Source organism: Ranitomeya variabilis, chromosome 1 (assembly GCF_051348905.1).
Source record: "Ranitomeya variabilis isolate aRanVar5 chromosome 1, aRanVar5.hap1, whole genome shotgun sequence".
Classification (NCBI taxonomy): domain Eukaryota; kingdom Metazoa; phylum Chordata; class Amphibia; order Anura; family Dendrobatidae; genus Ranitomeya; species Ranitomeya variabilis.
Window position 1 is genome coordinate 373,502,250 of NC_135232.1, and position 25,566 is coordinate 373,527,815.

Genomic DNA, 25,566 nt, shown 5'->3' on the forward strand with positions numbered 1-25,566 from the left:
TCAACTATCTCTGGAATAGTGAAGGACACTTGTCGGGCTGTTTGGACCACTTTGCAACCAGAGTATATCCCCCAACCATCCATGGAAATCTGGTTGCGAAGTGCAGAAGAGTTTCAGCAAATTTGCAATTTCCCTAATTGTGTGGGTGCAGTTGACGGGAAACATATAAGGATTGCGAAACCGGCAGGAACAGGATCGGAGTATTATAATTATAAGAAGTATTTCTCCATCGTCCTTATGGCTATTGCAGACGCCAACTGCAGGTTCCTTGCCGTGGACATTGGAGCGTATGGACGGTCCAACGATTCGCAAGTGTTTAAAAACTCTCCGATGGGTCGTTGCCTTTATGGAGAGAGCTACGATTTTCCGCCAGCCAGACCACTGCCAGGAACAAATGACCCAGCCCTGGAATATGTCTTTGTAGGTGATGAAGCCTTTCAACTGTCGCTGCACCTACTGAAACCGTACAGTAGCCGGAACTTAAACCATACCAAGCGGGTCTTTAATTACCGGCTTACTAGAGCACGAAGAGTAGTGGAGTGTTCCTTTGGCATATTGACGGCGAAGTGGCGAGTTCTGCTGACGGCTATCAAGCTGAAAACAACAACTATAGACGAGGTAGTTAAAGCCTGTGTGGTGCTCCACAACTTTGTCCTGTCAAAGGAGCCCGTTTCTTTGGATGATGAAGAGTTGGAGACCACCTTGTGGGACTACCGCAGCAGCTCGTTTCGCTCTACAAGTTCAGTTACAAGGATGAGGGACCAGTTTGCCGATTATTTTGTCTCACCTGTCGGGCGGATCCCGTGGCAAGACATGATTGTGTAACCTGTTTCCCATGTGTAACCTGTTTCCCATGTGTTTTGGTTATGTAAAAAAAGTGTTTCTGCCCCCCCCCCAAAAAAAAAAGGCCCAAAAGCGTGGTTTTCTTGCTAGTAAAACCATTATGTTATACCTCTTACATGTCTGGTGTTTGTTTTTATTAAACCTTTTTTTATTATATAACCTTAATAAATCCACACACACACAAAGAGTAGAATTGTAATCCGAATTTTATTTTAACTATTTTTTTTTTTTTTTTTTGTTTTGCAAAAAAAATATATTTTTATTTTCCAACTTTTTTTTTGAAAAATGTGAACATTTTTTATAATATTATTTATATTAATAACAATTTACAAATTTTCAAATTGTTGGGTGGAGATATGAGAGGAGGATGGGCCGGAAGGTTGGACCACGTCGATAGGTGGGGAAACCCTACTTGTTTGTGGTGCAGTGGAAGGGGGGGTTAAACCAAGAGGCTGACCAGAGGGGGGTGGTGTTGGGGTAGGTGGAAGAGAAAAGTTCAGTAAGGAAAACATTGGGGAAGTAATTTGGTCTGGGGGCCGGGATTGTTGTGGGGACTGGGTCGGGTATTGTGACTGGGTAGGGTAGTGGGACTGGCGTGGGGTTTGGTAATGGTGCTGGTGTGGGGATTGGAGCTGGGTTTGGTAATGCTGCTGGTGTGGGTATTGGGGCTGGGTTTGGTAATGGGGGGTATGGTGTGGAAATGGGGCCTGGTGTGGAATTGGAGTGGAGGTGTGGTGAGGTGTGTGGGTCGATTCATTAATGGCCTGCAGTGCAGCATTATGGCAGGTATTCATTACCCGCATCTGTTGCTCAAAAGAAAGCTTCTCCATGCTCATGAGCATGGATTGGAAAAAAAGGTTGGCCGGATCGGGACTTACAGCTGAATGCAGCCTATCCAAGCGACTGCTGGTTTCCTGGCTTGTTTCACTGATGCGTGATTGCACCATGTTGAAACCAGCAGTCACTTGCTCTCCCAAAATTTTGAAAGAGCCTTGGAAGGATGCATTCAGGTGTAAGAACTCAGGAGCATAGCTCCTTTCCTGACCCCTCTGGCGCTGCCGCCACAAACCTAATGGTGGTGTCGAGGTGGCAGGATCAGAGGGGTGGGGTAAAGGGAACGCTAACTGTTCAGCATCAGATGCGAGCAATGAAGCCTGCAATAATGCTCCACTGCTTGGGGCGGATGAAGTGGAGGGGACAGAGGGGTCAGAGGAGAGGACAGAGGGGTCAGAGGAGGGGACAGAGGTGTGGGGCCTACCGACGTGGCCCTCAGTGGCGGACTCAGGAGGGATCGCTCCAGAGGGCGCAGAGGAAGATGCAGGCGCCCGGTGGCTGGAGAAGGTGCTGTGAAAGAAAAAACAAAAGAAATTAATACATTGGAATGAAAAAGCCCTGACTGAAAGCAAACTAAGTAGACAGGTTAACATGGTTATAATTGGGCTGTAGAATACTTACACTCTGCTTAGCATGGTTCGCCTCAGGAAGGAGAGGGCCTGGCCATATTTATATCTGCTCCTCTTCCTTCCTGCAGAGCCACTCGGGGCCTTCATCTCATCATTGAATTCCCTCTTAAAGCGATCCCTCAGTGACCGCCACCGCTTCCTAACCTTTCCAACTGTGAAGACAAGAATCAAAAGAAAAAACAAAAAATTGGTAAATGCAATACATTACAGTCAGCTCAAAACATCACTGGAAAGTGAATACTTACCTAGTTTGCTCTGCTGCTGAGGATGAAGGCTCTCCCGCCTTGGAAACAGGGTGCGACACACTTCGTCCCAGAGCCGACGGGTGACACCGGTATCTGCATGCCTGCGGTCAGCCATGTTCCACAGCGGCTCCCGCTCACGAACCTCCTCGATGAGACAGTCTACATCAATGTCATCATCATCATCCTCCTCTTCTGCGGGAGCACGCTGTGAAGCCTGTGTCAAAAAAAAAAAAAAAGGAAAACAAACAAATTAGTACACTGAAATACTAAAGTACCAATAGAATCCCCCTCCCCCAAAAAAAAAAAAACTCACTGATGGCCGACCGCGGCGACGAGTCCGCCGACTCTGGGACTGTCTGGGAGAGCCTTCAGCGGCAGCAGCAGCCTGAAATAAAGGAAACAAATTCTCAGTTAAGGTAGGCAGGTGTTTAGTAATCTGTTTTGTGTATGGTGCAGTGTGATGTGCAAAGCAACTGTTTCACCAATACTTACACTTGGTTCCTCCTCCACTTGCATCTCTCCACCCGTCTCGCCCCCTTCTGACAGCTCCTCATCTGATTCAGCTTCCTGTTGAAACATAATTTATGCATGTAGTTATCCATAAAAATGTAATTTAAAGAAATTTAAAAAAAAAAAAATGTTTTGTGTTAATTTACCGATAAACGCTGTTGCTGTGGAGGAGGGCTGTCAGAAGAGGACATTGTTGATGTACAAAGGCCGGTGGCTGTGGTCCTGGTGGGATAGCCGGTGGCTGTGGTCCTGGTGGGATAGCCGGTGGCTGTGGTCCTGGTGGGATAGCCGGTGGCTGTGGTCCTGGTGGCTCTAAGTTAAAAAGACACTTGCAATCTGCTCTACACATTGCAGTAGCAGATTTGGGGTCTTCAAAACTTACTTTTAAAGAATAGAAAATGTGGTCCTGGTGGATAGCCGGTGGCTGTGGTCCTGGTGGGATAGCCGGTGGCTGTGGTCCTGGTGGGATAGCCGGTGGCTGTGGTCCTGGTGGCTCTGTAAGTTAAAAAGACACTTGCAATCTGCTCTACACATTGCAGTAGCAGATTTGGGGTCTTCAAAACTTACTTTTAAAGAATAGAAAATGTGGTCCTGGTGGATAGCCGGTGGCTGTGGTCCTGGTGGGATAGCCGGTGGCTGTGGTCCTGGTGGGATAGCCGGTGGCTGTGGTCCTGGTGGGATAGCCGGTGGCTGTGGTCCTGGTGGCTCTGTAAGTTAAAAAGACACTTGCAATCTGCTCTACACATTGCAGTAGCAGATTTGGGGTCTTCAAAACTTACTTTTAAAGAATAGAAAATGTGGTCCTGGTGGATAGCCGGTGGCTGTGGTCCTGGTGGGATAGCCGGTGGCTGTGGTCCTGGTGGGATAGCCGGTGGCTGTGGTCCTGGTGGGATAGCCGGTGGCTGTGGTCCTGGTGGCTCTGTAAGTTAAAAGACACTTGCAATCTGCTCTACACATTGCAGTAGCAGATTTGGGGTCTTCAAAACTTACTTTTAAAGAATAGAAAATGTGGTCCTGGTGGGATAGCCGGTGGCTGTGGTCCTGGTGGGATAGCCGGTGGCTGTGGTCCTGGTGGCTCTGTAAGTTAAAAGACACTTGCAATCTGCTCTACACATTGAAGTAGCAGATTTGGGGTCTTCAAAACTTACTTCTAGCACTTTAGCTGTGTCCTGGTGGGCAGCGGCTGTGTCCTGGTGGGCAGCGGTCCTGGTTTATCTGTTAATATGTATAATGGATCTATAGTTAGACCACCCCCTGAACTAGGTAATGCTCAATGATAAACACCCTACTAAAATGATGTCAGAAATGTTCATACAGGTGAACACCAAAACCCCCCCAAAAAAAGTGGCACGATATACCATTAATTTCCATGTCCCATAAAATAAAAATTTTTAATGTTAACACCAAGAAAAAATATATTTGACACATTTTATGTAAAATAAATAACCTCCCCCCCCCCCCCCCCAAAAAAAAAAAAAAAAAAAAAAAAATACAGGTTAACCTTTATTAAAAAAATTAGCCCTCAACCAACCCTGTATTGCATGTGTAACCATTGGTACATACACCAGTTTTAAATTTACCTTTATGAAATAATACTACGGACATTTTTTTTAATAAACATTTTATTATAATTTTTTTTTTCACTCTTTTTTTTTTTAAATCACAATTAGGAGCTGACATGCTCTTTATTTTAAATACAAGTACTTCAACTGCAAAAGGTTATAACTGTAATTTAAAAAAAATCAACACTTTTATTAAATAGAAAAAACCCACACTCACACATTCAAACCACAAGCTGCAGACCGCTAGACTTTTTTAAAAAACACATCAGATTTTTAAAAAAAAAAAAAAAAAATAAAACCACATGCTGCACAGACCACTATACAGTCAATACATCAGAAAAAGGCAAATAACCTATTACAGCATGGACAAATGCACATGCAATCAACAAGACGCACACAAAAAACATGCATGGTATGTGTCCACATTCAGGATCGCCTCAGAATTTGGTCAGGATTTTCCATCAGTATTTGTAAAGCCAAAACCAGGAGTGTAAAAATTAGGTAAAGTATAATACGAAAAAAGGCATACTTTTGCTTTGATCACCCACTCCTAGTTTTGGCGTACAAATACTGATGGAAAATCCTGACCACATCCTGATGCAATCCTGCACATGGACACATACCCTCCCACATGAACAGGCATAAAATTGGCAAAGGCATAATATGGTGCAGGCACATGATACAAAAGCACACAGCCGTACAAAAATACACACATGCACGCACATAGCTTTAGGCAAATACACATATGTACAACAAAGGCAGAAAGGTGAACCCAATCAGAAGACGCATACACACACACACACATACAAAAGGCTGACAATCCTTTGGCTGAAGCAGCAGGTCTTCACAGTGGCTGGAATCAGGCTGCATCTGGACTCTAGCATGGCACTGGCTGGTGCAGGACGATGGCAGGCCTCAGGTTCTCTTCAGGTTTTAAGCTCTTTCTGTAGTCAGTACCTCATATACACACACAAATGCACAGGCACACAGATGCACACAAAAATTGCAATACTCACACTGGCTCTATGGTGGCTGGAGTCTTGTGGCTGGAGTCCCGTGGCTGGCTCCTTCCTGTGGCTGGCTCCTGTGTCAGGCTGTGGTCTTGTGGCTGGAGTCCTGTGGCTGGCTCCTTCCTGTGGCTGGCTCCTGTGTCACGCTGGGGTCTTGTGGCTGGCTAGCTCTTGCTGGAAGTCTTCTCATGGGTCTTGCAGGCATATGTGGGGTTGAAGGCCCAGGCCAGGTTTATATAGATTTGGGGGTGTCTGGCCAATTGGCAACAAAATCCAGCTTCTGAGCATGCTCAGTGTAAAAAAAACGTATTGCAGCGCTGCATTGCGTCGTACGACGTGTCCCGACGCATCCGTCGCTCATAGGCTTCCATTGCAGCCAACGACGTATGCCGCAGGATGCGTCGCGACACGTTTTTTAGGCGGAGACAAAAAACGCTACAATCTACGTTTTTTTGAGACGACGTGTCGCCAAATTTCGACGCATCCGTCGTAAAACGTACACGACGTATGCCAATCCGTCGCCATACGTCGCCAATACAAGTCTATGGGGAAAAAACGCATCCAGCAAAAAGTTTTGCTGGATGCGTTTTTTCTGAAAAAAGACGTTTTGAAACGTAATGCAGTTAACGCTAGTGTGAAAGTAGCCTTACCCATGCGATAGATGTCCATAGCTTTTAAAGCTCTGATGCAATAAAATCTTTTTCCCCAGGGTTCAAGTATTCAAGATAATTATCTGGAAAGTAGTGGCAAAAGCTCAATATCCTTGATATTGCAAAATTGATTTAATTACCCTAGAAGTAAGTAGAATATTGGTTGAAGCCAGATGCCATTGTGTTCTGATGCATCAGAACAAGACTCCTCTGACCTGCAGCTCTGGCAAAAATTAAGAGACCACCACATCAAAACCCTGTCATGGGCAGCCCAATCTAAAGACCTGAACCCCATTGAAAACCTCTGGAATGTAATCAAGAGGATGATGGATAGCCACAAGCCATCAAACATAGAAGAACTGCCTAAATTTTTGCGCCAGAAGCAGTGTGAAACACTGGTGGAAAGCATGCCAAGACGCATGAAAGCTGTGATTAAAAATCATGGTTATTCCACAAAACATTGATTTCTGAACTCTCCCTGAGTTATAACATTAGTATTGTTGTTTCTAAATGATTATGAACTTGTTTGTTTTCTTTGCATTATTTGAGGTCTGAAAGCACTGGTTTTTTTTAATTTTGATCATTTCTCCTTTTCAGAAAAAAAAAATGTATTGCTTGGAAATTTGGAGACATGTTGTCAGTGGTTTATACACTAAAAGAACAATTTACATTTTTCTCAAAAATATACCTAGAAAGAGAAAAATCAGAGAAACTGAAAATTTTGCAGTAGTCTCTTAATTTTTGCCAGAGCTGTTTATGCCATTTAGACTAATGCTATCCCAAAAATGTCTTATGGTTTGGTTTTTTAAGAACATGAGTCTAGAAGTGTGAGTAGTTACCATAAATCAAGTAAAATAATAATACTTATTCAATGTATATTATTCACCCAAGTAAATTATTCTGGCTCTATTTTCTCGTCCAAGCTCTGGTGATTTAGGACAATTGACTGCTCCTAGCATGTAGATAAGGTGCACACATCTTAATGTTAAAAAAAAAAAAAAAGAATGAAGACAGGAAATCCAGATCACAGTTTTATCAAATCAGTTTAACCTATTCTCTGGATCCCAAGATTCATGTACCACAACGTGGCAAGTCCATCTGGAAAAGGGAGTATTAATAAAGCCTGCATCCTGTCAGCTCACATCTCTGCATAGGAAAACAACAGCTGGGACAACAGCAGAGAAGACACTGCATGACAGCACTCTCTCCAGAGGCTGACACTATTACAGCCTGTACCTCTCCTATGTTAAATTAACTTGTTCTGACTATGTGACACTTCTGATGAGTAGTACATTGTGATGCTGAGAGCCCTGGTCACATGCTACTGTATGCAAGTACTGTCACTAAATATGCCACAAGAACCAGACAAATGTATGTCAGAGGAAATAAAAATTCTCCAGAGATACGACAATGACTCAACTCCTGGCAGATCATATGAGGGCTTTCTTTAGTTCAAGGACAGTAGGACATTGACAGGAGACATCACACAATGTAGGATATAGCATCGTGATCTTCATGAATCTAACCTGTCAAGAAAAATATAGAGAATTCTACCAGAGCCTCACTACTTAATTCTTAATAATACAATGCCTACAATGTACATAGATAGATAGATAGATAGATAGATAGATAGATAGATAGATAGATAGTGCACAGGCCTCCCCAGCAAATTATCTGTTACTTGCCAAAAATGTAGAAGTAAAAATAAGGAAGACAGCACTCCAATATTTACCAAAGGAGTAAAGTGGAATTTTTTTGGCCCACACAGCGTAGTGACGCTTCGGCTCACATGAGCCAAATAAAGCCATGTGAGCCAAATAATGTCCAGTTTACTCTTTGTTTGGATAAATAAATTATAATGCTTCTTGCATCCTTTACAATGTTAATCATGTGCTGTCTATGATTTTCACAGACCCATAGACTTTTATAGTTAATACCATATTCACCAATCCAAATGTTACGGTCTGTCTCCTGATCGAACGTGAAAGGCTCCTGGACATATATCAGGCTATCAACTTCAAGTCAGGATACTCGCATACAGTCCATGCACCGTGGCCCTTGCTTGGACCAAGACACATGGATGTATGGATATAGCATAATTTTGGTCCCTGACTCAGATCAAAAATAGACTTTTCTCTGTGGTGTTTTTTTTCCTGACACATTGCAAGAAACAGGGACACACAGATGGCGGCATAGAATTTAATGGGTGCATACTCTATCCATGAAAAGCAAACATTGAAATGAGACTTTAGATATAGGAAATGTATTAGCTATACGCAGCATGGAAAAAGCAGCACAGAGTGAAGCAGCACAGGCTTTGCAGATATGGTAGACAGATGTGGAAAACAAAGCCACTGAAGCTGCACAACAGTGCTCACAAGCCGTAACTTATTGTGGGGGCACATTTGCTGTACACTAATGGGACGGTCTTAATGAGGGGGCAGAGTGAAATCAGATGCTCCTGATTCATTAAGAGGCATGAGCTTTTTAATGGCTCAGGCACACCTGAAAAGCAGCATGCGCCATCATGTGCGTCTCACCACTAATCATACTCCAGTTGGGGACTGAAGTAAGATTTGAGGTGTAAAGATTGCAGCCTCTCTTCATGAATTTGACATGCAGGGGTTGCTGCACACTCATCGCAGCTCCACCTTCTTTGTCAGAACAGGCATGAGACTGCCAAAAGTCACATAATTTTATTCAAGCCTTGCGATGAGCCAAAATCGTGTGACATGTCAAGGTGCCAGAATTGGCTCATCTTAAAGATGCACCTTTTCTGGGGTGACTGAAAGCTGATGTTTTTAGCCTGCGGGGGGCAATATCCATGGCCCCTTCCAAGGCTATTAATTTCAGACCGCAGCTGTCTGCCTAGCCTTTGCTGGTTATTAATTATAGGGGGACCCTATGCCATTTTTTGGTGGGTCCCCCATTTTAATACCCAGTAGAGGCTAAGTATACAGCTGTGAGCTGATATTAATAGCTTGGGAAGCTCCATGGGTATTTCCCCCTTCCCAGGCTAGAAACATCTGCCCCCAGCCATCAGCTTTCCTGCTGAATTGCTGGCTTTTCAAAGGACATGGATGTGCCATCCGATTTTTTTATCACACCCATTGACTTGCATTGGCGAGTCTCGGCCGATATACGTTGCAAATCGTAGCATGCTGCAATTTTTTTCTCAGTCCGATTTCAGCTGAGAAAAAAAATCATATATGAGCTGTAACTCACAGATTAACATTGGTCAGAGTGCAATCCGATTTTTTAACGGACTGCGCTAGTCCATTTTTCTCACAGATGAGTATGAGCCCTTAAAATAATCATTGAGTTTTCATTTTTATTTGTACACAGCAGCTTGGGAAAAACTGGAATAATAATTGCTATGGACAACACATCCTACATTTCACCTAGAGTACATCAATTTCTACACGTGAGGGCTATACAAACTATAGTCTTTGCTGGACTTAGTTACACACTTAATCCATTACGCATCTTTCCTAAATGTAGTCTCCGATTGACTAAGGCCTCTTTCACATTTCCGTCGGCCCGACGTACCGATGGACGTTGTGCAAAATTGTGCACAACATGGGCAGCGGATGCAGTTTTACGACGCATCCGCTGCCCATTCTGAAGTCTGGGGAGGAGGGGGCGGAGTTCCAGCCTCGCATGCGCGGTCGGAAATGGCTGATCCGATGGACGAAAAAACGTTCCCTTGAATGTTTTTTCATCACGACGGTCAGCAAAAACACAACGCATCCATTGCACGACGCATACGACATGTGGCCATCCGTCGCAATCCGTCGTCAATAAAAGTCTATGGCAAAAAAACGCATCCTGTGGGCACATTTGCAGGATCCACTTTTATACCAAAACGACGGATTGCGACGGATGGCAAAAAACGGAAGTGTGAAAGAGGCCTTATGCAACTCAAAATAGGGCATACCGGTGTTTGAGAAAACATGTAGGTCAGTCATTTTTTCTTACAATAACCCTTTTCTTCTTCACTACAAAACATTTACTCCATATGAGTGTATCTTATAGATATGTAGGTCATAGGTTTGTAGAAACATAATGTCACCATGCAATCCATTATTCATGTTCAAGCCGAATAGTAATTTGATCATTAATGAACATAACAATTTTCTTTACTACCTTCTACTTGTGTTGCATTCTGATTTGCCTTTTTCCTAATACAGCAAAAATAAGTTTGAGATCTAATTATTTCTCATTCACAATCATCACTAAAAACAGGTTTTGTTTTGCTTTTTTTTCCCTTGTTCTATACAATAATCTTTGTCTGATTAAACAGTTATAATAATAATAATAATCTTTATTTTTATATAGTGCTAACATATTCCGCAGCGCATTACAGTTTGCACACATTATCATTGCTGTCCCCAATGGGGCTCACAATCTAAATTCCCTATCAGTATGTCTCTGGAATGTGGGAGGAAACTGGAGCACCCGGAGGAAACCCACGCAAACACGCAAACAGTTCTACATGTATCATGGTAATATTTCACATTTAAATCAGCTACTATTTGCATTTCTGATACTTCCATACTATTGTCATTTCTTGCCAATAACCCAACATGTGTATCTACATAGCTAATTCTTACTTTGGTATCAACCACTATTTACTTCCTACATTATGTATTGCACCTAGAGTTGGTTTTCAAAATTAAGAGAGGGAGAGAAATAAACTAAAGGCATGGGAGAAAGGAAATAAAAGAAAGAGAAAGAAAAGGGAAATATTACAGTATATATATCTTGTTCATTTATATGAGTTAATAAACTATCTTCAGCGCCACTCACATATATTAATAAACTGTCAATCGAATACTATTTACACACACCTAGTTCTCTCAACATAAACTTTAAAGCCATGTAATATTGTTGTCTTTGGCACAATTCACACTTACAATAAAGGAAATATATAATTATAGGGTAAACGTATAACAGCAGTAGAGATGCATTTATCTAATTCATTCATTGAACAATCTGACCAGTATGCATTCAATGCTATATACTCTTTTCTTTTGTTCCCATTTGTGGAGATCAGATTGAAGAATCCATTTTGTCTTCCTTTTCAGAGACGTCTGGCTTAATATGAGGAAGACTTGAGCAAAATAGACATTTCCTTTTATGGACGCATTCCTTTGTGATATTGTAACTTACATTCCAGAAGTGAACGTTATCAGTAGAATAGATACTCTTTGTTAGAGAATATGAGCGCTTGTACGCATGTCTGTAAATGCTTATCTCTTTGCTATATAAAAAGGAGGGGTGAGTCCCAGTGAGTCAGAGGCGAGCTCCTGGGCGATCCCTGCATATGAATACACATCTCTTGTGCTGTGTGTTATTACTTGGATCTCTCTACATCAGAAAGCCAGGGACGGATAAGGACTCAACATTTCTGGCGCCCGAACAGGGACCCGAGGTGAGAGTATTTACTCAAGATTTACCTGCGGATACGGACAACGGAGATCTGGGATAATGGACGGCAAATGAAAAAAACCTGGCCAGGTAAGAGACATTATTAGTTCTCTTTTATCTGCCCTGTATTATCCGAAAGATCTCTATGAGCCGTGTCATGCTGGGTTAGTCTAGTAGTGAGTAGATACCTATAGAACTCGGGTTACCATATTGTATAGATTTATGAGTCTAGTCCCTGGCAGTGTGTGAACAGTGTGTGAACAGTGTGTGAGCAGTGTGAAGGTTGTGACATGTTGTGAAAGAAGAATAGAAGTACGTAGAACAATAAGCCACGATTGTTAGAACAAGGTTATTGGTGAAGTCAGCCTAACTGGGTCATGTGGTTGCGTCCTTCTGGGAGACCTCCGCCCATGCTTGACTCTCCTATAGAACTTGTTTCTACATTCCCTGGATAAGGTGTGATAGAATGAGCCCAGGACGCGGTTTTCATGAGCCTGGGACAAGTATGCTAACTGACACAGAAAGTTTTGTGATCTGTATGGTGTTGCTGGGTCTGTGTGCATAATAGCACTTAAGTACGTCCTGCATATTAGAAGAAACAGAGCAGACAAGCCCTTCAATATTTTAGCTCCCTAGGAGAGAAGGCAACGAGACGCCACCAACAGAGGAAGTGGTTGTCCAAACGTCACCTGGGGTAGAAATAGCAAATATTGAAAGGATATTTTAGCTCCCTAGGAGAGAAGGCAACGAGACATCACCACAGTGATTGTCCAAACGTCACCTGGGGTAGAAATAGCTAAAATGAGAAATAAACAGACCAAAACCGTCTTAGGACAAGTGGAAGCAGCAGATATCATACAGGAAAGATGTGGAAAGGCAGTCAGAAGTCAGATTAGAAGAGTGAGAGGAAAATTGGGAATTTCAGAAGCACTTATGTTCAGTACAGAATGGGAAAGACTGAGTAAAGAACGAGGTGGAATTATCAAAGATAATGGGTGGGAAGAAATCATACATTGTATGATAGAGGTCTCAAAAACAGCTAAAGAGGAGAATTGGAAGTATGATCCAGACACTTCCAAATGGATCATGGGAAAGGGAAAAAGTTGTGACATAATCCCACCACCTTACCTAGATCCAAAAGCCCAATCATTTGTACCATCTGGAAGAGCAGAAGGAGGAAAACAATTTCCAGCCTTGTATCCCAATCTTGGTGGGGTAGGAGGATGGGAATGTTCACACTGTGGACAACAAAATCCAGATTGGAGAAATGATTGCCTAGCCTGTGGTACACCTAGATATGGCGCTGTACTTGCCCCTGTTAGGGTAGTACCTAGACCTTTTAGAGAAGCTGGCGCCAATGGAGTAATGGCAACCCACTACCATAACACACGGCAATACTTCCCTTGGTCCCCTGCCGAGGGTATGTCCCTCTTACATAACGCACCAGATCCTATCCAGTTTCCAGTTAGATTTGCACAGTATATACAACAAATCATGCAGACTCATGCTGGGGTCTGGGCGGACGGGGAAGAATTATGTAGAATGAAAATGTCCCCCGGACTTTTTCAGGAATTATTGACACACTTACAGCCCAATAGACCAGTGGCAGAAGGGGGTGCCTTACAGACAGAAGCATCAGGTACCCAGTTCACAGAGGCATTAATAATTTTCATGAGAGGAAAACAGAGGGAAAGGGGGTCTACAGGTGTGATTATGCAGAAATTTGGGCAAAATATTGAAGAATATAGTCAGGAACTAGAAAATAGCTTTAGGGATGAAGGATTGGATTTGACTGATGCTTCAGTAAGGAGACTTTTTTACAAAACAATTAATAGAGGGGCTAGATCCGAAAATCAGAGAAAAATTTAAATCCTCTACTCCAGATTGGAGAACAATTGAACAACCAAATATTGTGAAACAACGATGTTTAGGAATAGCCATGGATATGAGAGAGAATCGTAAGCCTGTTAGAATAGCACAAGCTAATACAGGAGGAAGAGTGAGACACAATTTTCCTTGCCACTACTGTAAAAAGCCAGGTCATTTCCAAAAAGAGTGCAGGAAGAAGTTGGCAGATATAAAGTCAGGCAAATTTGTTCCCAGAAATAACCCTCCCCAAACGGACAACCAGCAGAAATCTACTATCGTAGATGGTCCCATACCAGATTCAGATTGACTCGATGTGTTACAAACTTCCCTACCAGCTAGAATGTGGGGGGGAGAGAGATTCCATTTTTGATAGATACAGGTGCAACTTCCTCAATTTTGAATCAAGATTTTCTTCCGAATCCGGAAGATATTTCAGAACAAACAACTTTTGCTGAGGGTTATGATGGGGTAATTCGAACACTGCCATATACTGTGCCCCTAGAGGTCTCGTTAGGACCTAAATGTTTTGCATCCAGATTTTTGTATGCCAGAGGTGCCCCAACATGTCTGTTAGGAACTGATGTACTAAAGAAATTAGAAGCTAACATCAATTTTAGGGAAGATGGCACAGTTATGTTGACTATCCCTGATGATGCAGAATCATTAGAACAATATGTCAGAATTCAGGCTTTTGAGGATTATACTGAAGAAAAAGAGTACACCACAGATCTAGATCTCTCAATGGTCCCAGAAACACTGTGGGCACAGGGTGACACTGATGTGGGATTATTGCATATCTCTCCTGTAAAACTATCTGTGCAACCAGGAACTGTTCTCCCACAGCTCAGACAATACCCTGTGAGTGCCCAGCAGGAATTAGCGATTACAAAACAGATAGAGGGATATAGAGAAAAAGGAGTTTTGGTAGAGATACAATCACCTGCTAACACTCCTCTGTATCCAGTCAAAAAGAGAACTCTTGATAAGAGTTCTATGCCCAAATATCGTATGGTACATGATCTAAGAGAAATAAACAAAGTTCTAGATCCAATCACCCCAGTTGTACCCAATCCTCATACGTTACTATCACAGATACCAGCCAGTTCTCAAGTGTTTACTGTAATAGATCTTTCAAATGCATTTTTCTCGGTTCCTTTACACCAAGATAGTTGGCATTTATTTGCATTTACATTTAAGGGCAAACAGTTGGCGTGGACACGCCTTCCACAGGGAATGATACACTCCCCTACTCTTTATTCAAATGCCCTACAAACAGTCCTTCAGAGGTTTGAACCCGAACCACAGGTAGTAATTTTGCAGTATGTGGATGACCTACTACTTTGCTGCCCAGATCTAGAAACTGCAGAAAGGTCCACTGTAAGTTTACTATGTTTTCTAGAAAAAGAAGGGTGTAAAGTGAATAGACAAAAGCTACAAGTTTGTCAGACCAAAGTGGTCTTTCTAGGTCATTGCATTTCTCAAGGTAAAAAGCATCTTACACCTCAAAGAACTGAAGCAATAAGACAGATGAATGAGCCTAGAAATCATAAACAGCTACGAGCATTTTTAGGAATAGTGTCTCATTGTAGACAATGGATTATACATGCCAGTCAACTAATGCAACCACTGTATGACTGTGTAAAAAGTGAACCTTATTTGTTGACAAAAGAAGGTCAGATTTCGTTCCAACAATTAAAAGATGCCCTTGTTTCAGCTCCAGCGTTAGGGCTACCAGACTATCACATTTGCTAGGCTTCAGACTCTTAATTTAGCAACACTGCTACCTCTCGAGTCTGAAGGGGGGAATAAGGACACTGATCCACACGCAAATTTTTTCCCTACAGACACACATGATTGTACAGAGCTCATTTTACAAGAAACAGCAGGCTTACCCAATGTATCCGAAACACCACTTCAAAATCCAGATTTAGAGCTGTTTATAGATGGTAGTAGGTTTGCAGATGACACAGGTAACTTCCATACAGGGTATGCAGTTGTGTCAGAATCTGAAACTCTCAAAGCAGAACCTCTTCCACCGAAACAGTCTGCACAAGAAGCAGAACTAACAGCATTGATTGAAGCGCTAAAAATAGCTGAGAATCAGACAGCTAATATATACACTGATTCTAGGTATGCACATGGTATTGTGTTTGACTTTGGAGTAATCTGGAGAGCTAGAGGTTACATGACAGCGTCAGGATAACCTGTAAAACATGCTTCTCTGATCAAACAGATCTTAGAGGCTGCACAAGAAACAAAAGAAGTAGCAGTAATTAAGGTAGCTGCACATGTGAGACTCGACACTAGGGAATCTAGGGGAAATGATAGGGCTGACAAAGCAGCCAAAGCAGCAGCAGTCAAACCCTTACAGCAGGTTCATACTGTAAACCCCACAGAAAATACTGAAGATAGACTGAGACAAGCACAGGAAGATGCAGGAGAAGAGGAGAGGGACAGGTGGAAAAAGGAAGGGGCAGAAGAACAAGCAGGAATTTGGAAGAAAGATGGACTAATATGTCTACCTAGAGCCTGGTACCCGATTGTAGTTGGTGGACTGCACCACCCTACTCATGTGTCTGCAAATGCAATGACACTACTGGCAAAGCAAGTCTGGTTGGCTCCAGGTTTTGGCAACTATGCAAGAGACTATTGTGCTGCATGCGTTATATGCCTGGCACATAATCCCGGACAGACAACAAAGACCCCTATGAAGTATCACGTCCGACCTCTCTATCCGTTCCAGCGATTACAGATAGACTTTATCCAGCTGCCAAAAAGTAATGGGTATGAGTATGTGTTGGTGTGTGTGGACATGTTCTCAGGGTGGCCAGAGGCCTATCCAGTTCGGAAGGCTTCAGCTAAAAACACTGCTGTAAAGCTAGTTGCCGAACTGATACCCCGTTACGGTCTCCCTGAAGTGATCGAGTCAGATAGGGGTACTCATTTCACTGGAGAAATATTTCAAAATGTACTGAAAATGTTGGGTGTTGAAAGTCAGTTACACACTCCGTACCATCCTCAAAGTTCTGGTAAGGTGGAACGCATGAATGGAACTTTAAAATTAAAAATACAGAAAGCCATGGCTGAAACAGGAAAGCCTTGGACAGAATGCCTTCCACTGGCCCTTTACTCAATACGCAATACCCCAAGGGGTAAGACTAAACTGTCTCCATATGAAATTTTGTTTGGCAGGACTGCCAATTTAGGATGTTATTTTCCACAGCAACTTGTGTTAAATATTGAGTCATTGACTTCTTATGTGCAAAATCTTCAGACACAATTAACTAAGGTGCATGCACAAGTTTTTGCTTCCCTTCCAGATCCTGACAACACAGAAGGAAGTCACAAGTTGGAACCAGGTGATCAAGTCTATGTAAAAAGACACACCAGAAAGGCTCTTGAACCAAGATTTGACGGACCCTTCCAAGTCCTGTTGACAACACCTACATCAGTCAAGCTTGAAGGAAAGGCATCATGGATACATGCAAGCCATTGCAAAAGAGCAGTATAAAACTCATAACATTGATGTTAATAGTATTAACCTCAACGGAGGCATGGGATAAACTGAATTCTCTAACCCCTTTGAACAATAGATTCGTACAACATCATAGAAAATTAGTACATGACATTTAAATTAAAGGACGTACAACGACTCAGAGATCAGTATGACAAAGATAATGACCAGAATAAGGATAGCTGGTGGTCAGATACTTTCTCTTTTCTCAACCCAGCCAACTGATTCAGAGGAATCGGTGGGTGGGTTGCTGGGATTATGCAGAGCATAATACATATAGTTATGATTATTGTAGTCATATACGTACTATTCCAGATTGTGCTCAAGGGTATCTCAGTATGCACAGATAAATTTTGTGTAATAGATGCAAGAGTATAAATTTTCTTCTTTATTCTTATGTTATCCTCTAGTGATTCTAATTAATATTACTGTACTAATCTTTGTTTTTTTATATTTTAGTATACTTATTGCAAAACAAAGAAAAGGTTGTGAGAGTTAAACGGAAGAATTGATACTAGATTTGATTCTCTTATTAATGATATAAGCGTGTACATGTGTAATACCAAAAATAAAGGCTTTGTCTTTGGCCCTGTGGTAATCTAAAATATGGATATGTTAAAGGGGATTTGTGATAGATCATAAAAGGAATATGTCAAAGGGGGGAATTGTGGAGATCAGATTGAAGAATCCATTTTGTCTTCCTTTTCAGAGACGTCTGGCTTAATATGAGGAAGACTTGAGCAAAATAGACATTTCCTTTTATGGACGCATTCCTTTGTGATATTGTAACTTACATTCCAGAAGTGAACGTTATCAGTAGAATAGATACTCTTTGTTAGAGAATATGAGCGCTTGTACGCATGTCTGTAAATGCTTATCTCTTTGCTATATAAAAAGGAGGGGTGAGTCCCAGTGAGTCAGAGGCGAGCTCCTGGGCGATCCCTGCATATGAATACACATCTCTTGTGCTGTGTGTTATTACTTGGATCTCTCTACATCAGAAAGCCAGGGACGGATAAGGACTCAACACATTCATGGATAAACATGCTGCTGAACACCATCCACATTGATATTGTGTTTTTTTGTCTCTTGATTACTATTTGGACTATATCTGATATCACTGTGTTACAAAGGTTTTGTCCCTGAAACAATTTTGAGTGTTCCTGATAGATTTTTTCATGATGGTTTCAGAAATGACCAGATTTTTCCTATCACAATACGATACATTATAACTCTGACAGCGGGCATTTAAATGCACTTCCGGATGCCGGTCCGTCAATACGCGCAGCGACGACCCCGTCACGTGATCGGGGGTCATCGCTGCATTGCCATCACAACCAGAAGTCTCTTTGAGACCTCTATGGTTGTTGATGGCAGATTGCTATGAGCGCCGACCTGTGGTGGGCGCTCATAACAAGCCTGTAATTCTGCTGCATAAAGGTGATCTGAGCATCACCTCTATGGAGCAGAGGCGATCGCGCTATGGCAGCTTCTAGCCTCCCATGGAGGCTATTGAAGCATGGCAAAAGTAAAAAAAAAAGTGTTTAAAAATCAAAAAAAATAAAAAAACATAAAAGTTCAAATCACCCCCCTTTCACCCCAATCAAAATAAAACAATAAAAAAATTAAAACCTACACATATTTGGTATCACCGCTTTCAGAATCGCCTGATCTATCAATAAAAAAAAAAGAACCTAATCGCTAAACGGCGTAGCAATGAAAAAATCAAAACGCCAGAATTACATTTTTTTGGTCGCCGCGACACTGCATTAAAATGCAATAACGAGCAATCAAAGGAACATATCTGCACAAAAATGGTATAATTAAAAACATCAGCTCAGCATACAAAAAATAAGCCTGCACCCAACCCAAGATCATGAAAAATGGAGACGCTAAGGGTCTCAGAAAATTGCGCAATTTTTTTTTTAAAGCAAACTTTGGAATTTTTTTTCACCACTTAGATAAAAGAGAACCTAGACATGTTTGGTGTCTATGAACTCGTAATGACCTGAAGAATCATAATGGCAGGTCAGTTTTAGCATTTAGTGAACGTAGCAAAAAAAAAAAAAACAACAAGTTTCGGATTGCAATTTTTGCAATTCCACCGCACTTGGAATTTTTTTCCCGCTTTCGAGTACACGTCATGGTAAACCCAATGGTCTCATTCGATAGCACAACTCTCCCACAAAAAATAAGCCTTCACATGGCCATATTGGCGCAAAAGTTAAAAAGTTATGGCTCTGGAAAGAAGGGGAGCAAAAAACGAAAAATTGAAAAAAAGCTCTAGTCATGAAGGGGTTAAAAACTTTATGTGATACAGACTTTTGGAGCACATATTCATGTTCTGCATGTCAAAATCTATATGATACAATAAAATTTTCTCAGGGGGCAAGAACTCCCCTGAAATTTGTTGCACAGTGATTCTGTCGTGCCAAAGCATGTAGATATGGAGTATATGAAATATGAATAGCAATACTGCTCTGGATAATAGGAAAAAATTGAGACACTTAGCACATAATTTGGCCAATTTATGCATGCCCAGCAACCAGTGACAAGATGGTATCACGCTGCTTGGGACCCTATGTGTCTCGTGTGAATACCTCTCTTAGGCCGGGGCCACACTTGCGAGTGTGATGCGAGTCTCTCGCATCAATACCCGGAAAAACCTACTAACTAGATATATGAAATTAATAGTTGCTTCACTTTATAACAACGCTATCCTCTTGTACGCCACAAAGACCAATCTATTAACCCATATGCTTTTTCATCATATCTGATCATTAAAACAGCATTTTGGATGTGTATAATTAATTCTATAAAAGAGAACTTTTTTTATTAATTATATTCTATGATGCATAGCGTTTTCTATTCTATAGAATAAGCCTCTTCACTCTTCATCCACAATTGCAAATCAATATAACACATGATTGTGATTCAAACCATAATGCGTCTTGATTGTTCAATTATAGCTACATCTGTGAAAGTAGGAAATTCTAGAGGAAGATCGAGAGGTTTCTTAACCAATATTTGCGGTTAAGCGGTTGAAATGAATGAGTGGGTGGACAGGAAACCAAGCTGTAATGATGTTTGATTTATACAGAGTCCAGGTCTAATTGCCAATGTGAAATCCATTAAAGCTCCTTTTAAATCTGCTTTAATGTACTCCCTAGCACACAACTGAGTTCAAACATATCTGTTTACTTAGATTTTCATTACTGATTGAACAAGTTCTTTATTGCTAACACCTTCATAGGGAAAAAAAAATCAACACCAGGGATTTCATGTTCATGCAGGTTAAATATGTATTGCTTAAATGCAAAATACCCTTGGTGTGTAAATGAACCCCCTCATCACATCACATTTGGACCAAATATATGGCTAAAAAAAATCTTCATTTTTGGAAAATGTGCTGAACAAAAATCTCGTGAATGTCTTTATTTTTAATCATGTAGTTACAATTTCTGATGGTTTAATTTAGTAACATAGTAAGATACTTATTAGGGTTGAAGGAAGACTTTAAGTCCGTCTAGTTCAACCCGTAGCCTAACCTAACATGCCCTAACATGTTGATCCAGAGGAAGGCAAAAAAAAAAACATGTGACAAAGAGTAAGCTCCACATTGGGGAAAAAAATTCCTTCCCGACTCCACATATGGCAATCAGACTAGTTCCCTGGATCAATGCCCTATCAAGGAATCTAGTGTATATAACCTGTAACATTATACTTTTCAAGAAAGGCATCCATTGGCTGGAGTGGGGGGCGTGGCTTGCTGGGGATTAGGAGTAGACCTGGGATACAGGAGCTCCTAAAGAATCCCTCATTATTAGCAGCATACTGCATACTTTTTGGGAAGAAATACCTCCAAGCCTTGTTTAAAGAGATCAAGAACAGGACGCAAGATGAAAAAAACAGCTTTAAAGACAGCAAAAACAGCACCAAGACATGTAAGCTCCAGCTGCCGCCTTATTGCAGGCCTGCACACACATGAGGACAAAGGACTGCACTCAACAAAATTCTCAGGCTCCAGCCCAGATCCGGCTACAAGAAGACCCCCAGACAAGCTCTCATCCAAAGCAGCTCCCGCACTGAAATCCACAAGACCCTCCGTTGCTTCCACACAAACCAGAGCTACCTCTGTAAGTAGGCCCAAAGCCGCGGCCTCGCCTGAGTCGGCGAGGCCGGGAAGCAGGAGAAAAGCTGAAACCCCACCCACAACTCTGCCCACAGCATGCGGCGGCCCCGCTCCCAAAGAAATGTACCCCGACCCGGCTGCAAGAGGGGCCCCGGGTAAGCTCTTACCACAAGCGGCTCCCGCTCTGGGGTCCCCGGACCTCTCGGGCCGACGCAACCTCTGGGATTAGACTCAAAGCCGCAGCCCTGCATATGCTGGCGGGGCTGGGTAGCAGGAGAGAGGACAAAACCCCGCCCACAACTCCGCCCACTGCCCGTGGCGGCACCGCTGCTAAAGATGCGAGGAGACAGATTGCCATTCGTGCCTTAAGGTATGACGCCCCTGCGTTCATACCTCAGCTCAGACCTCAGGAGATGGAGAAGCATCGGGTCACAGGTCCTGGAGCAACGCCGGCTAAACCGGATGGAGCGTCACAGACAAATCGCTGCTTACAAGCTGCACCGCTACAGAGACCTAGCAGCTGTATCAGTCAGGGGGGGGGGACTCCACCACAGAAGTAACATGCCCCTTCCCCAGTACAAAAGGGGTGATAGCTGCTGAGAGACCCCCCACTGAGTTAGCTATAGACAATATGCTGAAGGGTTTTTGCGACATTATAAATAAGAAAATGGATGACTACTCCCTATTAATAGACAAATACTCGTTCCTTTCTTTCAATCTGCCAAGCACTGGACCATCTTGTACGAATACAGCATCTGAGTCTTACATAAAGGACACACTGACATCCATTGCGGAAAGCCTCGATTCCTCCTCGTCCTTATCTTCCTCAAGGTCCTCCCTCTGCGACTACTCTTTGTCAACACAGGACTCATACGCACCCTCTGTAAACTCTTCAGACAGCAGTATGGAAGATTTTCCCCCTGGGGATTTCGACCTTCCCCATTCGGATCTAACACCGACTCCTCCTATATCCACAACTTTGCTGGAAAGTCTGCAAAGAGACATAGATTCACTTAGGTGTAACTTGGCAAGTCTTGAAGACCATAGGCGGAGAAGCAACGTGAAAATCAGGGGAGTTCCAGAGTCTGATAAACCCCCCACTTGAAAAACTACATCCACAAAATGATCTCTCAACTTATTCCTGACATCAATGAACCTAATATCATAGAAAGCGTCTACCGAATTAAAAGACCCTTGTCTGTTATGACCCCAATGGCAGAGGGTTTCAGAAATAAATACCAAGTCTGCAAACACAAAAAACCAGCTCATAGGGCAGTGGTAACTGGGCTGACCATATATCTAATCCTAGCACCACAAATAGCAGCAGCCGGGGAACGTGCCTACGTTGGTTCTAGACGTCTCGCGCCAGCCGGAGAACTAACTAACCCTAGAAGGGAAAAGAAAGACCTTTCTTGCCTCCAGAGAAAAGACCCCAAAAGTTGGATACAAGCCCCCAACAAATAATAACGGTGAGGTAAGAAGAAAAGACAAACGTAAGAATGAGAGACGAGAATCCAAGATCTTCTCCACCACGTACTCCAACTCGCCCTCAACCAACACCGGAGCAGGAGGCTCAACAGAAGGAACCACAGGTACAACGTACCGTCGCAACAAAGACCTATGGAACACGTTGTGAATGGCAAACGACACCGGAAGATCCAAGCGAAAGGACACAGGATTAAGGATTTCCAATATCTTGTAAGGACCGATGAAGCGAGGCTTGAATTTAGGAGAGGAGACCTTCATAGGAACAAATCGAGAAGACAGCCATACCAAATCCCCAACACGAAGTCGGGGACCCACACCGCGGCGGCGGTTGGCAAAACGCTGAGCCTTCTCCTGTGACAACTTTAAGTTGTCCACCACATGATTCCAAATCTGCTGCAACCTATCCACCACAGAATCTACCCCAGGACAGTCAGAAGACTCCACATGTCCCGAGGAAAAACGAGGATGGAAACCAGAGTTGCAGAAAAATGGCGAAACCAAAGTAGCGGAACTAGCCCGATTATTAAGGGCAAACTCAGCCAACGGCAAGAAGGTCACCCAATCATCCTGATCTGCAGAAACAAAACACCTCAAATAAGCCTCCAGAGTCTGATTAGTTCGCTCCGTTTGTCCATTAGTCTGAGGATGAAAGGCAGATGAAAACGACAAATCAATGCCCAACTTAGCACAAAAGGATCGCCAGAACCTGGAAACAAACTGGGATCCTCTGTCAGACACGATATTCTCAGGAATGCCGTGTAAACGAACCACATTCTGAAAGAACAAAGGAACCAGGTCGGAAGAGGAAGGCAGCTTAGGCAAAGATACCAAATGGACCATCTTGGAAAAGCGATCACATACCACCCAGATGACAGACATTCCTTGAGACACCGGAAGATCTGAAATGAAATCCATGGAAATGTGTGTCCAAGGCCTCTTTGGGACAGGCAAGGGCAAGAGCAACCCGCTGGCACGAGAACAGCAAGGCTTAGCTCGAGCACAAGTCCCACAGGACTGCACAAATGACCGCACATCCCGTGACAAGGAAGGCCACCAAAAGGACCTAGCCACCAAATCTCTGGTGCCAAAAATTCCCGGATGCCCTGCCAACACCGAGGAATGAACCTTGGAAATGACTCTGCTGGTCCACTTATCAGGAACAAACAGTCTGTCAGGTGGACAAGAGTCAGGTCTACCAGCCTGAAATCTCTGCAACACACGTCGCAAATCTGGAGAAATGGCTGACAAGATTACTCCCTCTTTAAGAATACCAACTGGTTCTGCGACTCCAGGAGAATCAGGCACAAAGCTCCTTGAAAGAGCATCAGCCTTCACATTCTTTGAACCTGGTAAATACGAGACCACAAAGTCAAAACGGGAGAAAAACAATGACCAACGGGCCTGTCTAGGATTCAGGCGTTTAGCAGACTCGAGATACATCAGATTTTTGTGATCAGTCAAGACCACCACACGATGCTTAGCACCCTCGAGCCAATGACGCCACTCCTCAAATGCCCACTTCATGGCCAACAACTCCCGATTGCCAACATCATAATTCCGCTCAGCAGGCGAAAACTTCCTAGAGAAAAAGGCACATGGTCTCATTACAGAGCAACCAAGGCCTCTCTGCGACAAAACGGCCCCTGCCCCAATCTCAGAAGCATCCACTTCAACCTGAAAGGGAAGTGAGACATCAGGCTGGCACAAAACAGGCGCTGAAGTAAACCGGCGCTTCAAACTCATGGAAAGCTTCCACGGCTGCAGGAGCCCAGTTAGCAACATCAGAACCTTTCTTGGTCATATCCGTCAAAGGTTTAACAACGCTCGAAAAATTAGCGATAAAACGACGGTAGAAGTTAGCAAAACCCAAGAACTTCTGAAGACTCTTAATTGACGTGGGTTGAGTCCAATCATGAATAGCTCGGACCTTGACTGGGTCCATCTCCACCGCAGAAGGGGAAAAAATAAAACCCAAAAAGGGAACCTTCTGTACTCCAAAGAGACACTTTGAGCCCTTAACAAACAAAGCATTCTCACGCAAAACCTGAAACACCATCCTGACCTGCTCTACATGCGAGTCCCAATCATCAGAATAAACCAGAATATCATCCAGATAAACAATCATAAATTTATCCAGATACTTCCGGAAAATATCATGCATAAAGGACTGAAACACTGAAGGAGCATTAGAGAGCCCAAAAGGCATCACCAAGTACTCAAAATGACCTTCGGGCGTATTAAATGCAGTTTTCCATTCATCTCCTTGCTTAATGCGCACAAGGTTGTACGCACCACGAAGATCTATCTTGGTGAACCACTTGGCACCTTTAATCCGGGCAAACAAGTCCGACAACAGAGGCAAAGGATACTGAAATTTAACAGTGATTTTATTCAGAAGCCGATAGTCAATACAAGGTCTCAAAGATCCGTCCCTCTTGGCCACAAAAAAAATCCCGCACCAAGAGGGGAAGAGGATGGACGGATATGCCCCTTCTCCAGAGATTCCTTGATATACGAACGCATTGCGGTATGCTCAGGTACGGACAGATTAAATAGTCTTCCCTTAGGAAATTTACTACCTGGAATCAAATCTATAGCGCAGTCACAGTCCCTATGAGGAGGCAGCGCACTGGACCTGGACTCGCTGAATACATCCTGAAAATCAGACAAATACTCAGGAACTTCCGAAGGAGTAGAGGAAGCAATAGACACCGGTGGGGAATCACCATGAATTCCCTGACAGCCCCAACTTGACACAGACATTGCCTTCCAATCCAAGACTGGATTATGGGTCTGTAACCATGGCAGACCCAAAACGACCAAATCATGCATTTTATGCAGAACAAGAAA

At 42.9% G+C, this 25,566-nt stretch overlaps 1 protein-coding gene across 1 annotated transcript in view; it reads right to left on the bottom strand.

The window, feature by feature from the left end:
* Positions 1-1,073: 1,073 nt before the first annotated feature.
* Positions 1,074-25,566, bottom strand: part of LOC143795583 (uncharacterized) — a 100,298-nt gene continuing 75,805 nt past the window's right edge. Inside the window, exons 2-5 of the mRNA XM_077281015.1 lie at positions 2,865-2,936; positions 2,552-2,765; positions 2,299-2,458; positions 1,074-2,187 (exon numbers count right to left, since the gene is read on the bottom strand). Coding sequence (XP_077137130.1) covers positions 1,170-2,187; positions 2,299-2,458; positions 2,552-2,765; positions 2,865-2,936 — 1,464 coding nt within the window. The 3' untranslated portion in view covers positions 1,074-1,169. The remainder of the gene's footprint in view (positions 2,188-2,298; positions 2,459-2,551; positions 2,766-2,864; positions 2,937-25,566) is intronic.